Here is an 18,460-nt window from a genome sequence, read left to right on the forward strand (position 1 = left end):
ACAAGTTCATCTTATAGTTGCCACGAATTTAATGCATTTTTTATGAACAGATGAACTTGTACTTTTATCATAACTACTTCTAGTGACAATAACAGTAACATTAACCTCGTATGTTAATCATATTTGGTTTCAGTATATGCATAAAATTATTAACTTTTATTAGATTACCGGTAGTTATATGCATTCCATAGGAATATGAATAGAATAAAAAATATTTTATAAAATTAATACTATATAAATGCACTTAATTAGGAAGTAGTATACAGTAACATATAAGTAGTCTGCTAGTAAATATGTTTATATAAAAACTATAAGTTACATTACTTTATCAAACAGACTGTTTATAAATGAGTTTACATGTATACTTTAAAAAGATATAAAATACCTCGTCACCTAAGCTTAGATTCATGACTGAGGTCACACAGCTATTGGTCAATAAGGCCACAGTCCTACCAGTTTCCTCCTGTCTGTTCTCGTCTTAAGGATAATTCTTTTTTTTTTCTGTCCTGTGAACTTGAACCTGTATTTTACACACATTATATGCACTTCACTGAGACGTATTTTAACAATATAGTGCAATAAATATAGCTAAGGTATACCTACATAAGCAAACAAGTATGTTCCTATCTTAAAGGTCACCAGCTTCACATATTTTCAATGTTTCTTCGTATTTGCTATAGCTATTAATAAAAAAAAATCTCGTATGGTTTACTCTCCTCTACATACCTTATCATAGCAGACAGTGGAAGATATTTAATCAAAAAGATTTTCATACGAGAGTATTTCCTCCTGACTTTCACATTACTTTTGATTATGAAGAAGCCAGTGAACAATACATTTCTATGGAAAAATTTAATTCTGCTAATAGTTTAAACCACTGCCTATGCTTATCATCTAATACATCACTTTGACTCGATCTAGTAATCATGTTTGGCCTTAGTGCAGAGACACTAAAATAAATAGCATCATTTTTGCATTTTCAGTAATATAGAAATTACCAAGCAAGGGCCCTCTGCAGTGTCTTTATTCAAAGCTTTGGATTTCCTTCGCAAAGTAATGTGTATGTAAGCATCTGTATGTATGCACACATATCCATACCCAAACCACCATCCCCACACAAACATAAACGTATATGCAGATATCCTTCAGTCTGTTTTCGCATTAGAGCAGTCTTACACGTTTCTACTGTGTTTGTTCATGTAAATTACTGAAACATAGCACTGTCAATGTCCTATTGCCTTTACAAAACCATAACTTACAAAATGATAATATAAAAACATTTATGGAACATTTTATTCTACAGAAATTCCTTTGAGAATCGATGAAGGAGAAAATTTCAATACCTCTTGCAGTCATCTGTCAATAATTAATATCATTATTTTAAATACTCTGTTCATTAAGTTTTCACTAAATTTCTGAATTACCTTTCTTCATCCCACCAATGAAAAGAAATAAATGGTCCGTCCACATGGCACTTTTGTATGTGACACAATGATACCTATCGGTCATGTGGTGCATTGAGTTTATGTTCCTGGCACATGAAGGTCAAACTACATCACACATGTCAACTGTTGTAACAAGAAATGTGTATATTCAGAGTTCAGTATTTCTTCATTAAAAAGTAATATGGCTGAATTTCGGTTTTCTTTAGAACATCCATTAGGTGTCTTACCCAACAAGTGAGAATTTCTTGTTCTTCACACATAGAGTTACAAAGTCGTTGAAAATCAAATCATACTAAATTTAGTATGTGTCATTAGCTACAACAAGAATTCAAGATGGAGAAATAGATCCATATCTAGTTTTCTTCTCCAACGAGGCTTGATTCCATCTCCACGGCCGTGTAAATTCATAAAATTACCGCTACTGGTCCACTGAAAAGCCAGACATTATTCAATGAGTTTCCCTATATGACGAGAAAGTCAGTGTATAGTGTGCCATGATTGGGGAAAGAAATGTCGGACCATTAACACTTGATGCCGTTAAGTATGTGAATATGATTTTACATTCCATTTATTAAGGGCTGATCGAGGTGCAGTGAAATTACACATTTTTTTAACAGAATTCTACAGTGAAAGTTTTCTTATAGGAAATTAATCGTATTCTAGGACAGAGCCATTAGTGTTATTCTGTGGTATCCTGATTCTAACCCCTTGTGACTTGCATCTCTGGGGTACACTGAAAGATAAAATGTACAGGATAAACTTACGCATGTCAGAAGATCTCAAACATAATATCCGTAAACAGAATGCCTCTGTTTGTGGGCGAACTTGAGCGAATAATCAATTACAGGTTATGCTAGGCTGACCAGACATCCCCAATTTCTGGGGGCAGTCCCCGGTTTTAAGTTGCTGTCCCCGTTTTTGTCCCCAGAAGTTTTGATTTTGTTTCAATGACATTTTAAACGTGAATATTTAAGTATCGTGATAAAACTACTGCGATTCATGCACATTTCTGAATGGTTCTCAGTATGAGACTGAAGAACCAGCAAGCACAGTATGAGATATTCTGCACTCTTTAAGATGAACATACCATCTTTGTCTTCATTCGTGTTGCGCAGAAGCTTTAGAACTGCAGCAGCGTCCATTTTTAAGTAGTTAAAAAAATTGGAAGTTTTGTGACAAATTCTATTCCATTTGAAAATCTTCTCTAAATAGTGTCATTAATCATGTGTCTTTCAGTCAGTAATTCGTCAATTGAAAGACTTTTCTCCACAATGAACTCAATCTGACTGATGAAAAGTAAAGAATGAAAATTGAAACAGCTTTGTTACAAGTGAAAACAAACTTTCATTTCTCATGTGAAGAACTTAGTGTAAAGCTATCTGGGAATGAACAGATTCTTAAAAAGATACATTCTTCAGACAAGTACTTGTAAAATATGTGTTAGAGTTCAGAGTGTACAATATTATGTGAAAGACTTCTATGCATAGGTCAGTACTGAAATTGGATTCTTAGTGGCCATAATTATGTATTGGAGATTACGTGTGTTTATTCATTTAATTAAAAAAGTTAAGATACTCTACAAATTTAGTGTGCAAAGTTCTACTGTTGTTGATCCACACCTGTGGAGTAACGATCAGCACGTCTGGCCGCGGAACCAGGTGGCCCGGGTTCGAATCCCGGTCGGGGCAAGTTACCTGGTTGAGGTTTATTCCGGGGTTTTCCCTCAACCCAATACGAGCAAATGCTGGGTAACTTTAGGTGCTGGACCCCGGACTCATTTCACAGGTATTATCACCTTCATATCATTCAGATGCTAAATAAGCTAGATGTTGATACAGCATCGTAAAATAACCCAATAAAGTATCTACTGTTACATTTATTGTCTGCAACATTTCAACAGATAGTGACTAGATAAGTGTTTGTAGTTTCTCTTGAAATTGCTGATGTCCCCTGCTGGATCATAAAAAATCTGGTCAGCCTAGGTTAAGCAGGTGCGAAAAATATACAGAAAGTCAATTTTAGCATGTCCTTGGGAACATAAGATATTACCAGCGCCACATGACAGATCGATATACCATTGCTACACATACATACGAAAGCCACTGTGAAAACACGCCACATTAGATTGAGACACTCAGTATTAAATTATCTCGTTACCATATACATATCAAACAAACAACAGATAAAATTACACATCCTCCACGTAACAATCATTTTCACACATATAAGTTTTCATTACACCATAAATTTTCAACTCATTGCTTTCTTCGACTCACATTGCATATTTTTATAAATTACTCGTACCTGATGTACTGAAGTTTTACAAAAGATTTTCATGCTAAATTACATAGTCATAAAAGTTATTTGAACAAGGAGCACACTAGTTCTCTTACATGCCATTCTTACGAGTATGTATGATACCACTTTGGACATACTCTCCTCTTGAGTTATTGTAGTATTTGATGAAATACAAGCTTCCTTTAAATTTTAAAATACAAGTCACTTTCACTTACAAAACACCAAGTTCCTCCCGCAAGTGTTCTTTGGTTTTTCTATCAGTGTGGTAATGTGGAGTAATATTTATAATAAAAAAAATACTTTTTGGCACTGATGTGGTCTGCACCATAGTCTAACCCATGTCTTAAAACACGTAAACTACAGAATATACACCCTACTTCATCCTTGGTGGTACAGGAGGAGGGGCTGCAGATGCTGCCAAATTTACATACTCTGGCAAGTCAGAGCCTTCACTCGGGGTTGGACTCTGTGGAGAATGAACGGCACCAACCCTTCCAAGTTCCTCAAATGTATTTCCCTCTGATCTTACACTTGTCCCCACCTTAGGACTGTCTCTACCAGGAACATTTATGTAGTCAATAGTAATATTATCAGTTGGAGCGTCTGCCAGTTCTAAATATTCACAGTCACCACTGTCACTTTCTCTACGCTGCTCGATACTGATGCCATTATTCTTGTTCGCTCTCCTCTTGCTTGTGGGTGACCTCAGGATCATTCCTTCGAAAAAATTACCACACTTTTATTTTAAGTCGTAATATGTGTTCTGATTTATGAAATACATACAGTAAAACTTCATTTATACGTTTTATGCAGACAGAAGAAAAAGCACATAATTAAAAAAAAAAAAACATAACTGAAATAGCATTTATTTTAATTTGTGACTATTTTGCAAAAAAGAAGTCAGTTATTTTGGACTGCTTGTTCCTAAGGAATAAATCAGGCCCTCAAATTGTGATAGCTTAGTTGTTCCATAATTTGTTCAGTTATATCATGATGTGTTATGAAATGTTTCACTGTTTCTAAAGCAATTAACTGCATCATTAAAGGACACAAGATTGTTGAGGCAAGCATAGGCGGGCAGCTTAGAATTAATGAATTGATCTAACTTAAAAATATATGTAATATCGAGCATAGTAGAACACAATAATACATTACAAAATTTTTAATCTTAGGTACTGATTTGGACTTCAAGTCGTGTATCCAGAATAAATATGAAGCAGTTATTAGAAGAAGGGCCCAAATCGATATGTTTAGTCTGTTAGCGCGTTTGGCCGCGAAACCAGGTGGCCCAGGTTCGAATCCTGGTTGGGGCAAGTTATCTGGTTGAGGTTTTTCCCAGGGTTTTCCCTCAACCCAATATGAGCAAATGCTGGGTAACTTTCGGTGCTGGACCCCCGGATACATTTCACTGGCATCATCACCTTCATCTCATTCAGACGCTAAATAAGCTAAGATGTTGATAAAGAGTCGTAAAATATGCTACTTAAATAAATAAAAAAAGAAATCAATTTAAATTTTACAGGACGGACAAAAAAATAAATATATATTATTATCAAATGTAGATATAAAAGTTGTTGTTTTCTAATGCCAGGCGTTTGACAATAAAGTCATTTGACCTCTTGCACTTCAATATTTTTCAAAGATATTATCATGGTCAGCCACTGAAGCACAGATTTTGAGGTAGATATAAAAGTAAATTGCCTAACATTAAATATATAAGACATCCATGAAGATCTAATGTCATTTTCACATTTTTAACAGTCGTTTAAATTGGAGTAATCACATTTTGAAAAATTATAATTGGGACCTTTTTCTACAATCCTACTTTTATGAAAGATAAAATACTTACAAAAAACTGTATTTTGAATACAAATCAAGTTCTAACGTGTCAGATTAGAAGACCAATACTGTACATATAAGACAACATGTTACAAAAACTGAAATACAAAGCAACAAATTATATTTTAAAAAATAATAAAAATAAACTTCTGTTTAAGTTATATGAACTTCGCTAACATCATTTTAAGCATATAGCTTACAAAACATGTTCAAGTTTTCACTGCATTGATATCTCATATTACATATTAGTGCATGTCTTGTATTTCGTTATCCTCACTTTGTGTATCCTTGTCTTACAAGATGTCAACTTCTTGTAGAAGTTCAAAGCCTGCAGATTTGTAACATATTTTGAGTTTCATGACATCTTTTAGCTTAGCTGCCTTCATAGAGAGTGTCTTTGTGTACAGAGGCTCAGAAGGAAGAGGGACATGATTAACATTAGATTTCATAATTTCTAACTGAAAAGATCTAAAGTCATTGATGGCAACACTGGCCTCAAGTGCTTTATGGTACTGGGTGAAAACAAAAAGTTTATCCTTTGTGATCATGAACTTGATACCTTCAGTATTTTTTGCTACAGTGCTATATCTGAAGAACGGTTCCAAATGCTTTGAAAAATTTGTGATCATGAATCCTTTTACTGCCACCATTGTGAATTTTGTTGATATTACATCATCTATCCACTCTTCAGGACTTTCCACACGTTCAAGTTTCCTCTACATTTATGCTTTATGACAGCAAAGTGTCGGTCATATGGGAGATAACTGTGATCACTTTCTGGAAAGAAGTGTAAGATCTCCCAAGTTCATATTCCTTCCATAGACTGCCATCTGTCTAACAAATATAGATTTTAGCCTGGCATCTATGGTAATAAATTCAAACATGAACTTTAAATTGCCATATTAAAAAGAATTAAGGTATTTTAATATAGTAATTTTAGTTTCAAGAATCCCAACTATAAACTACTAGGCCCTTGTTCTACAAACGTACACAGGAGAGTTACAACAAAGTCCCAAGTGAAATAATTGGGTCCTTCGTCTAACAATCATGCAATACAATGTGTGAGTTCTCCTTAAATTATACAAATAACTGGGACCTTGTTATACTCACCGAATGAGCCTACAGAAGAAGTGCAAGGAAATTTAAAAAAGTTAATTTTGGAAAAATCACTAGTTGGGCCCTTCTTCTAGTAACTGCTTCATACATAAGAAATTGTCTCTACAATAAAATAATTTATCGTTTAAAATTACTTAATGCAAAACTTACCAGGTTTTGTGATAGAATTCGATTCACGCCCATTTGGCTCACTGCTGTTGCATGCCTCAAATTCCAATGTATCTGGTCGTGGTGAAGGCCAAGGAGGACGTTTCTGAACCATAAATAATTTATTAAAGAGTTAAAGACAAAAACAGTGTCGCTAGCAAAAAGAATAACTTGTCATAAGTCTTCATTTTTATAGGTATGTCCACATTTTGAGTGTCGGAAAAACATAGAGCAAGAATTGTGAGATTTCATTAATTTCTCCGAGAAATTATCTTAAATAACATGTATTAACTGGTTATCAGGATATAGGCTAATACTAGTGTACTACTGGGTGGACGAGACGAAACGCCACCGCTTAACCGAAAGTCTAGTGGCCCCTGCATGCTATAAGAGTAGTCTCCTACCGTCAAAGCGCGATAGTAATATGAGGTACGATAAAAACATAAAAAGCTTACTGCCAAAGCGATAATAATATGCGGTACGATAAAAACATAAAAGTTTACCTCATTCTTGTAAATGCTGGAAATGGTGGCCTTCTGCATTCAAACAAGCTTCATATCTTTTGAGCACATTTCCTGATATTTTTTTAAGTTCATTTTCACTAATGTTCCGCACTTCTTGTTGGATATTTTCCTTAAGTTCATTCAAGGTACGAGGGTTGTTTCTGTATGCTACTCTCTTTAATGTCCCCCACAAATAAAAATCACAAGGATTTAGATAGGGAGACCTGGGGGGGCCACAAACCACGACTCACAATGCGATCACCGAAAACATTAGAGATTGCTTGCATTGAAACATGTGCAGTTTGTGCCGTTGCATTGTCCTGAACAAAGTATGCATATTCTTTTTTCTCATCTGTGAGCTCCGCGAAGAACGGCTGCAGAATCGTGGCACATGATGTTCAGAATTTATAGTGTCCTCAAAAAAGAAAGGGGTTATTAATCTCCTTTCTGCTATGGCATACCACACACCTATCTTTTCATCATGTAGTGACAATTCTAAGCTGTTATGGGGATTTTCAACGCTCCAACATCTATTGTTCTATTTACATAACCACTGAAGCAGAACCAACTACTGATTGAACTGATTGGACTGATTGAAGGTAATTACAAAAATTAATCCTAGCTGCGTTGTCAGGGGCCACAAGCTGGTGCACTACAAGGGTTTTGTATGGTTTTAACTTTAATAGTTTAGTGGCTAGTTGAACAGATGTTTTAGATGCCCCTACTTGTTGTGCTAACTGGCACAAATATTTGTGAGGGCTTTGCTCTAATCGAAAATCTATTTCGTCCAATTTCTTCTCTGTTAATACACGTTTAGTCAAACGAGGCTTCTTATTTTGTACAGATCCTGTCTCTTTGAACTTCTTTACTCGTCAGTATATTGTTTTATCTGGCACAGGGGAATCCGGAAATTGATGATGGAATTTATGGCGACACCTTCTCCACGAAGACTTTCTTGCGAAAGTATTATAAATAAAAGTGCGTTGTTCTGTACTGTACCTCATGACACAACTTACACACTCAGCACAAAACTGAAAACTACTTTCTGTAATATTTTGTTGCGCTGGACCTGGTAGTCCAAAATATTCTCTCGATTGTTGCACACGTCTGAGTAAATTGGCGGACTCATTATTTTTGCGTGCAAGAATGGTTAAAAAAATTATGAATTATTGCTAGATTTCTGTTAATCATTCAATTATACCTTGCGAAATAATTCATATGTACTTTGCGCGGGATCTAATCCGAGAATAACATGCCATAAACCCAGGAGCAGGTAGTGGCACTCCGGTAACTAGTTTTCTGCAGCTTTGGTGCATTTCATCTCATCCACCCGGTAGTATTCGTATTATAATATACGAAACTAGTGCACTGGTAGCATTGTATGGTTTCAAATAACATAATCTGGGTTTATGTATCACGCTGTGCTGTGGGGACATTTAATACTGGAGTTCCTTACAATTCCACGAAGAATCATATAGGCCTATGCAGGGTTCCTACAAAAGAACCTGGTTTCGAACACATGTAATTTACGTTCTATGAATCTGAGGTGCATGAAAATAGCACCAATATAAAAAGAAACTCAAAAAGTATAGTTGTGACAACACTGTTTTCCTAATTGGTAACACTGCCTCATAATAGCGCATATAAATAAATTTGTTCATTGTTGAGGCGAAATGGCTGCTATAGAGGACAGAAAAGCTTTCTGTGTGCTCGATTTTCATGTGAACCAGTCGGTTATTAATGTTGTTGTTGTTTTCTAATGCCAGGAGTTTGACAATGAAGTCATTTGACCTCTTGCACTCCAATATTTTTCAAAGATATTATCATGACCAGCCAATGAAGCACAGATTTTGAGGTGTTCCGAATCCATTTCGTGGTTTGAGTTGCACAATGGGCAGTTTGGGGACTGATATATTCCAATTCTATGCAGGTGTTTAGCCAAACAATCATGGCCTGTTGCCAATCTAAATGCAGCTACAGACGATTTTCGTAGTAAATCGGGAATTAACTGTGGATTTTGATGCAGAGAGTTCCATTTTTTCCCTTGGGATTATGTTATCAAATTTTGTTTGTTGAAGTCTAAGTATGTAGATTTAATAAATCTCTTCACAGAGTAATACAAAGATTTAGTAACAGGTCTGTAAGTAGCAGTGCTGCCCTTCTTTGCTAAAGCATCCGCATTCTCGTTTCCCAGGATTCCACAATGGGATGGTATCCATTGCAATACAATTCTTTTATTGAGTGATATTAATTGAGAGAGCATTTTAGTTATTTCTGCTGTTTGAGATGAAGGTGTGTGTTTAGAGACGATTGATAGAATAGCTGCTTTGGAGTCTGACAATATAACTGCATTAATGTGCAATGGCATTACCGAACAAAGTTTTGTGCAGATCCACCCAATGGGCCTACAATCCGTAAATGGTACACTGATTTTAAGGCAAGATTCTTCGCTGACTACAGTTGCTGCAAGACCTAAAACCTGAGGACAAAGTGCTACGAAGAAATTTCTGCATAAGTATGCAGACTTTAACTAAAAACGATGATGAATTTATTTGTTCCATGGTGTTTTCTGATGGAGCCACTCTTCATCTTTTCGGTAAGTGAACAGACATAACCTCAGAATGTGGGGGTCAGAAAATCCGAGTACCTACGTGGAACTTGTCTATAGGCTTGATGTGTGCCATGTTACCAAGGGGGAACACATTGAACATCTTTAAGGTAAGGAACTGAACTTTTTGAGTTTCTCTTTCCATTGGTACTTTTGTCATGCACCTCAGATTCAAAGAACATAAATTATACATGTTTGAAACCGGAGAGGTCTTTTGTAGGAGCACTGTATAGAGTGTATTCCGAATCTCACCGGTGAGCAATCCGATGGCATCACGGTGTTCCAAATTCCACCGATGACGTCATTGATGCTCCACCGGTGTCGCACCGGTGCCATCAACTTGCAGAGGTGGTGGCAGTCTCCATCAGCCGCCATCAGTGAATCTGATTGGTTCTTGTATAGGGTGGGAATTAGCAGACGAATAACATCGTGCACTGTTGTGTCATGGCGGTGTGTTCTGCTTTAGTTCTGCTGTATTGTTTGTAATGAGCACAACGTAAAAACAATATGTTAATGGCTTATGAGGGAACATGTCAACGGACCTGTTATTACTACCGGTTCAAGAAATAAATTGTTTTTGCTATCTTTTCTTTGAACGAGATGGGAGTACGAAAATTTCGCAAAATTTTGCTAGCGTAGCACAGACAAGAACTTGTACAGTGGTCATGACAGTCATCGATCCTTCCAGCAGTTTTGTTCCTTATTTTGCTGCAACGTGATGTCATTGATGCCACCGGACTGGTGAGATTCGGAATACGCTGATAGTGAAATTGGTTTCAAAACAAGACAATGACAGTTTAGCCACTGAATACAATGTAATGTTGAAAGAATCAAATCATCCAAAAGATATTCATGAACTCAGAACTTAAGTTAAAATAAAGATCTTAACATCTTTAGACAATTTTTAATTACTCTAGGGAAATGATTGAATAAGAGAAATAATTGTTTCATTAATTTCAGAAGTACCTATTATTAAACTAATCATAAAGCCTAACAAAAATAAATGTAATAATGTAAATTTTGTGGACAATATTTTTCTACTTGTAAATAAACGACTGCAACTAAGATTTTAAATTCGTAACAATAAGCCATAAGTTCATACACTGGCGGACAAAAAATTTGAGACACTTGAATTTTACTTTGTATTTAATATGTCACCATTATGTTTTAAATGGTGACTAATTTAATTACCGTATATGATTATAAACGTAACATAGACTCAAAACGAAAATGATTATGGCTTCATACCACCAATAAATACAGTAAAACCTCGATAAGACGTGCCTGCTTATTACGCTATCCCATGTAATACACTTTTCTTGTTCGGTCCTGCACATTTCATATATAATGCTTTTATAAAATACCCCATTTGTTGCACTCAAGTCCCGCATAATACACTGCTTTTGTCGAATATTTTCGATGTAATTTTCAGCAATGTACTGTAACAGCAATGAAACATCTTGGTCATTGAACTCTCTGGTGCCATTAACCTGAAAGGTATTGGTATTTGACCCTTTACCTGCGCATTTACTTCATACCTTAGTATACCCCACCCTCTTGTTACGCTCTCTTATTCGACTCCTTACCTGCGTGGTTAAAGCCTACATACAGTTACAATACCTCACCCTCTTGCTAACCCTCTCTCTCAAACAGCATTCCTCACTCGGCCGTAATAAAATTCTGGAAATTTTTGCTGGGCAGTTTGTTGTCCTTTAGTGTATTGAAGTGTCTGTGAATGTGATTACAATGAGTGTTAAACGAAAAGCGCTTTCTGTGTCGGAAAAATTGGAAATTTTACAAAAGTACGATGAGAACAGTACTCTTAATCAGAAACAACTCTCTGATTCATTAGGAATCCCATCATCGATATTAAGAATGATAATAAAAAATCGCGACTCCATCACTACAGCTGCGACATCAGGAGAATGTAATAGCAGGAAACTGAAGTGTGGTAAACATGAGGACTTGGAGAACACGCACATGGCAAAAACTATAAATGACTTTTTTTTTTAAGAATTAAGTACAATACATATTGTAAATGTCTTTGATGTACAGTACAGTAATTACATAACGGAGTAATACTATATTATATTTCATGAATCATGTATTTCAATAAAGAAAAATGCTAATAGATACTGTATATAAGTAAAATTAGTATATCCACCTAATACGCGGTCCTGGTTAATACGCGGTTTACACCAGGTTCCTTGAACAGCGTCTTATCGGGGTTTTACTGTACCAACAATAACATCTCAATCTAGATTTGAACAAAATTTTGCTTATGCAGAATGTGACACCAATAGGCATTATTTTTGCTATAGGTGGTGTTATGAAGTTATATTCATTTTCTTTTTTTTTTGTGTGTGTAGTAAGATTATAATCTTATTAATCACTCTTTAAAAAATATTAGTGACCTATTAAATACGTTTACAAAGTAAAATTCAAGTGTCCCAAATTTTTTATCCGCCAGAGTAGGACTTATTTTCGTGTGACTTAGAGAGGGCCTTCTCTAGGTACTCTATGCATTGTTCTGTGATGACTGTCATCAAAAACATATCACCAAACACCGTCTTTGTCCACTGCAAATTCCAGTTGGACCCACCAGAATTTGAACCCGGGTTACCAGCATAGAAAGCCGACATTCTAGCCATTTGGCTAATAGTGCGCCATAGGAAAAGTGAAAATGAGATAAGAAAGAAAAAGAGAAGAGAAAAAATGTTGAAATATTACCTCTATGGGTGTATTTGCAGCAGAAGACGACGACTGAGTTAACATGATAGTAGTTCTCATGCATGATGCACCGTAGCGGGGTGGAGAATGCTTAACTGGTCTTGGAGCTGGAGGTATCTCATAGTTTTGTATTCCACAAGCGATGCCATTGTTGAACCTTCTTGTATCAAGAGATAAAGAGAAGTGCTGGAAGGAAAAAAACTAACATTACTAATAAATATATTCATCATTCTTGATTACACTTTTAACACTTATTTAGCACTATTGATAAATTAAGTTATTTAAAGAAACAACTTTTAAACTTCATTATGTTAATATTAAACTACGATGATATTTTACCACGTCGAAACTAGTCAATTAAGGTAAGGCTACCAGATGTCCCCATTTCCTGGGACAGTCCCTGAATTCATACTATTGTACCCAGTGAAAAATCTGTTTCCGGTTTTTAATAAACTTTCCAAATTGTTCAGTTTTCAAACATAATTTTTTTTTTATTACTGTTAAGTTGTTAACAGTTATTTAGATCACAGGTTATATGGTTAACATATCGTAATAAAGAGTTGTATTAATATATCATAATAAAGGGTTGGTGACAGTCAAAACTATTAATAGTTGATACATTTCTGCACTATATGGTGAGAAGAGCATGCTCGTAGTTTTTCTACACTTTTAAAACATTGGCTACACTGCATTGCTTCATTGTTGTTTCCGATTTAAAGAAGGAGTTTAAAATTCGGAAACAGAAGTAGCAGTAGCAAGTTACATAAGTAGTCAATGGTAGCTATTAATCAAGCTAAAGAAGACAAGTTTTGTATAATATAGCCTAACGTAAAAATGTCAGATCAGAAAAGTACTGCCTGTCTGTCCTATGTAGAAGTTGTTGCAGGTGTTGAATTTGAGTTTATATACGCCTGTGTGGTTGTATTTGTTTGTTTGTGTTGTTTGTGTGTTGAGGTGTTTTTGTAGAGTATTATTTGTTCTGTATGCGATGTTATAATTTAATTTCTTGAATGAGGTTGCAATCTTGTGTGTGTTTTTGTTTTCGTATGTTAGTGTGTGTATTTTTTGTGTTCTTGTGTTTGTGTTGTATTCTTATGTTTTTTGTGATTATGTTTTGTTTTTCTTATTATGTTGTCTATTATGTTGAGGTTGTATCCGTTTTCTTGTGCTATGTATTTGATTGTGTTTAGCTCTTCTTTGTAGTCATGTTGGTTCATTGGTACCAGTATGTTGAGTAGTCTGTGTACCATTGTTCGGAATGTGTAATCAAGATGTATAATATGTTTTCACTTGTGTTTTTTATAAGTAGGATAGAGGAGCGTGATCTGTATACTGGGAGACAAAATCTGGATCCCCCTACGATCAAATCTCATACCTGAGGAAGAGAGGGAGGAACTGTCTAAACCTCTGATTCCTAAAGAAAAAGTTCTCTTACCCTATTACGTCCCTCCATATTAAACTTCAAATTATGAAGCATTTTGTGACAAGCCCACGATATGTATAACTAAGCTGGATGGCTTGCCATGTATTCAGAATGCGAGACTTGTCTGCAGTGGTCCGCCATGTTGCTGGATGTGTAAACATGTGAATTCGATTGTATACTAGGTGGTAATATAAATAAAAGAGTCTGGGTAGGCCTACACATTGCGACCAATATGGGTGTAATAATAAGAGAAACAACAGTGGACTTCCAAAAAGTGAATTAGATCGTATTCCATACTTTAATGTAAATAGCCTATGAGACATTTTCCAGAATTGTTTTCCTGAAAAAAAAAAAAAAAAAATCCCACTCTTCAAAAGTGGATCAAGCCTGGAGCCAAAGAGGACCCGGAACCCCTAGTTTTACTGTATAGTTTAAATATCACTAAAATCCCCGAATATTATTAAATAGGTAATTTATATTACATAGAACTAGTTCATTCAGCCTTAATATACATTATACTTGATCACACTTTTCTTTTCTTGTATGATTCATTTCATAACCCAAATAAACTGTTCTAATCTGCCCCCAGATTTTAGCCAATAGAAAAACCATAAATCTTCCATTCAAGTATTTCGCAGGGTATTTGTGTGGTTAGGGTTAAATAAAACTGCTAAATAAATTTTCTAGGTTTATTTCACACATGACACTGTAAAATGTTAAGACAATTAATAGATGACGTATATTACGTCCAGGCTAGTTACTGTATAACACCACATGGTATACGATTGTATCATGTGTTTACACATCCAGCAACATAGCAGACGACAACTTGCTTTTCGTAATTGCTCTCTTCAGGGTTAGATATAACTTGATGGATAAGTCTAAGTCTTGAAAATAATGTACTTCGATAACTGCAGTCAAAATTTGCAAATAAAATTAAAGCGAAATCAGAAGTGTTTTTTTTACTCCCATATACGCAACATTATGCTATATACAGTTTCTCCTCATGTGTACTGTAAGTGGACTTAAAAAATAAAAATTAAGAGTGTTAACTGAAAACTTTCTTGGAGACTCAAAATTATAGAGAACTTGGCGAAGAAATGTTCGAAAATGTCCACATTCTGGGGAGTATAATGAACGTTAAATTGCATCTTCAACATAGTCATATCAAATAGCGAAATGAGTGAAGCATAGGATGAATGATTCCATCAGGAGTCTAAAACCATGGAATCGAGGTACCAGAGCAGGTGAAATGAGATAATAATGACAGATTACTGGCATTACTGCTGATGTATAAAGAGAGGTTCTCCTTATGACAACTGCCATGGAACTTCAAACCGACACATGCATTCCAGTGCAGTTCAATTTGTAATACCTACTTGCTATGATACCTATAAACATGGAAGTTTGTTGATTTCTTAGATTTAATTACGAGGATTGAGTTAATTTTTCCATTTCATAAAACAAGTTAACATAAGGTACTGTATTTTCAAAACATTACAAAACTCACAATTCGTAATACTCGTATTTTCATAATTTTTTTGAAGTACCAGTACTAAAGAAACCCTGACATAATGAAGAAAAGCCTAAATCAGAGCTGTACTCAGGGCACCTCAATTGCATACAAGAAGTCGCCCTCCGCCCCCATGAAGCAGAAATAAAAGTTCTAAACCTCGTAATACTTATTATAAGACTGGTTCAAGGTTTAAGAAATATATTTATACCTTTCTATCTTCAGGATCCGATTGGGTGGAATCTCCCAGACTGACACCACTGCTGGCACTCACTGTACTCATGCGACCAGATGATGATGAACCTATAATCAGAAAAAGGCAATTAATTAAATGAATGAAGAAATACGATTTTCAGCTCTCAGGTCTTCTGAAGAATAAAGCAATTTAATAACATTTTGCGCTTAATTCGGTAAATGTAACTTAACTTGTAAGATGTATAATATTATTGAATTTTTCTGTCAGATACAATTATGATACCGGTATATGAAAATAGTTGTTTTAATGATAAACATTTATAAATATAACATGACTTGTCAAATTTCACTTTATTTTGACTAAAAAGAATTAACTAAATCTCGTAAAACAGTATGTAAGCAGTATGGAGAAATAGAACTAGTAAAATGCAGTGAAAGAAGAGTTAAAAAACATTTAGAGATCGAAATTTTTTAATTTCGTCTGTGCAACAAAATAAAACCAATTTTTGCATTAAATAGTTACAATTCAAGTAAGACTGTATCGCTAAATGGAGTGTATAACAAATAAAATGCCTGTTTTTATAATTAGGAATATGATACAAAGTAAAGCATCAATTAAAAGAATATTAACTTTATCTCAATTAGTGTTTTGTTCAAAAAATGAGAGAAAGAGAAAAAATTTCAACTCACTGGAAATGCTTTGTAGACTTAAGCTACTCGCTGGACGTTGGCAGCCTGGTAAAGATTCAGTGCCATGTGCTTTGTCTCCTCCTTGGCAACCTGCTAATGTTTCATTCGCTGGTTCCTTTGTTTCTATGAAGAAAATTATTAAAACATTAAGTAACAAACTTATTAACTTCTTAGAGAATGAGTATTACAGTAACGAAAACAGTTTTTTTTTTTTTTTTTTTTTTTACAATTCATTTTGAAGATTTTATCAGATAAGTCATAGTAAGTTCATTTAAATGGTTTTTATTATATTTCAGTCTATGACTTAACATACAATATTTAAGGAATAGTTCCTTTATATTATATACTTTTTGCTGTTTGTATTAAGTTTTCATCGCACCTGTTTTATTGATTTTGATATTCGCTATGCTAGTGCACATTGATAATGAGGTTAACGTATTGGATAATGTAAGAATGTATCTGATGATGTCACAGGCACGATGAAAACATTAACACAAGCAGAAAAAAATATGTAATATAAAGGAACTATTTCTTAAATATTGTATGTTAAGTCATAGACTGAAAATAATAAAACCATATAAGTTAAATGAAAGTAATATTTTTGGTGAAAATTAGACAGTGTGACATTAAAGTGTAAAAGAATGGAATCATATAAAATACAGTAGGCCTAGAGCAAAAAAAAAATTAAATACTAAATTTCATCATTGCACAAAGGGAAGATTAACTGAAAAATAAATACCATCAAACATCTGATAGTATTAATTTTATATTCCTGAATATAAAAAATTAACAGTTGCAATTACAATATATGTGTATGGTGGTTTTTAAAAGCTAAACATTATGAAAATAAACAGCCAAGAAAGCATCAGCACGTAGAGCTGAAAACCCGGGTTCAAATCCTGGTGCCGGAGAGAATTTTTCTCTGTTCCACTACTCTTTCATCGTACGATGACACAGAATATCTGCATGGAAACATCATATGTACTTCGGTACATTAAATATATATGATACACGTATATCACTTTGTGATTTAAGACGGCGCTTATTCCGTCAGATCCTGGCCAATCAGTCACTCATAACGAGTGCACCTCCGCACATATGTAGACATTGTCCTACGTTTATAGATCTCTATGACGTAGTGCAGAGGTGGAACTTAAACTGAGACGATTCGATCCGACACCGGGATGGAAATCCGGTGTGGCTTAGTGGATAAAGCATCAGCACGTAGAGCTGAAAACCCGGGTTCAAACCCCGGTGCTGGAGAGAATTTTTCTCCATTCCACTACTCTTTCATCGTAAGATGATGCAGAATATCTGCATGGAAACATCATATGTACTTCGGTACATTAAATATATAGCCAAGAAATGTCTACGCATATTAAAAAGATTATGATGGATGAGGCGAAAATGTTTCAAAGAAAAAGACTTCATGCTCCATAAGAAGTAGAAAAATAAATGTTGTGAATTATGGTGATCTTCAGATGTAATTATGAGAGTCAAGCAGTGAACCAGTATATGAGAAATTCACAGAAATTTAGTTTTCCTCTATTAAAAAATTAGATATTTTATATTCACGTAAGGAAAGCAGAATGCAAGTACCTACAGTAAAAGCTGCATACTCCACAAACATACCTGACAAATGGCTGAATATTCCAAGTCATTATTCGTTATACAAAACTGTATAATAAGTGGTTCGTGTAAATATTATAGTTGCCTTTATTAGTTCTCAAAATTTTGAAGATATGACGAAACTCCTGAAGAAGACTGAATTTACAGCTGTATTACATGCATCATGCTTGGGTTCATCATACCTGAAGATCACAGTGAACACAGTAAGTGAGGATGACAACGAATCTTGTTACACAAGGTGCATGAAAAATATTAGATAAAAATTATGATAATATGCTCAACAATAGCTAAATGTAACAGTACGGTATGGTACCGGACACTACA

General features: G+C 34.8%; 1 protein-coding gene across 2 annotated transcripts in view; it reads right to left on the reverse strand.

The window, feature by feature from the left end:
* Window positions 1–478: 478 nt before the first annotated feature.
* Window positions 479–18,460, reverse strand: part of stumps (DBB domain-containing protein stumps) — a 624,873-nt gene continuing 606,891 nt past the window's right edge. For both annotated transcript variants that reach the window (XM_069812506.1, XM_069812507.1), the window contains exons 15-19: window positions 16,508–16,630; window positions 15,834–15,925; window positions 12,687–12,872; window positions 6,849–6,951; window positions 479–4,460 (exon numbers count right to left, since the gene is read on the reverse strand). In XM_069812506.1, coding sequence (XP_069668607.1) covers window positions 4,117–4,460; window positions 6,849–6,951; window positions 12,687–12,872; window positions 15,834–15,925; window positions 16,508–16,630 — 848 coding nt within the window. In that variant the 3' untranslated portion in view covers window positions 479–4,116. The remainder of the gene's footprint in view (window positions 4,461–6,848; window positions 6,952–12,686; window positions 12,873–15,833; window positions 15,926–16,507; window positions 16,631–18,460) is intronic.

Source organism: Periplaneta americana, chromosome 16 (assembly GCF_040183065.1).
Source record: "Periplaneta americana isolate PAMFEO1 chromosome 16, P.americana_PAMFEO1_priV1, whole genome shotgun sequence".
NCBI classification, from domain to species: Eukaryota; Metazoa; Arthropoda; class Insecta; order Blattodea; family Blattidae; genus Periplaneta; species Periplaneta americana.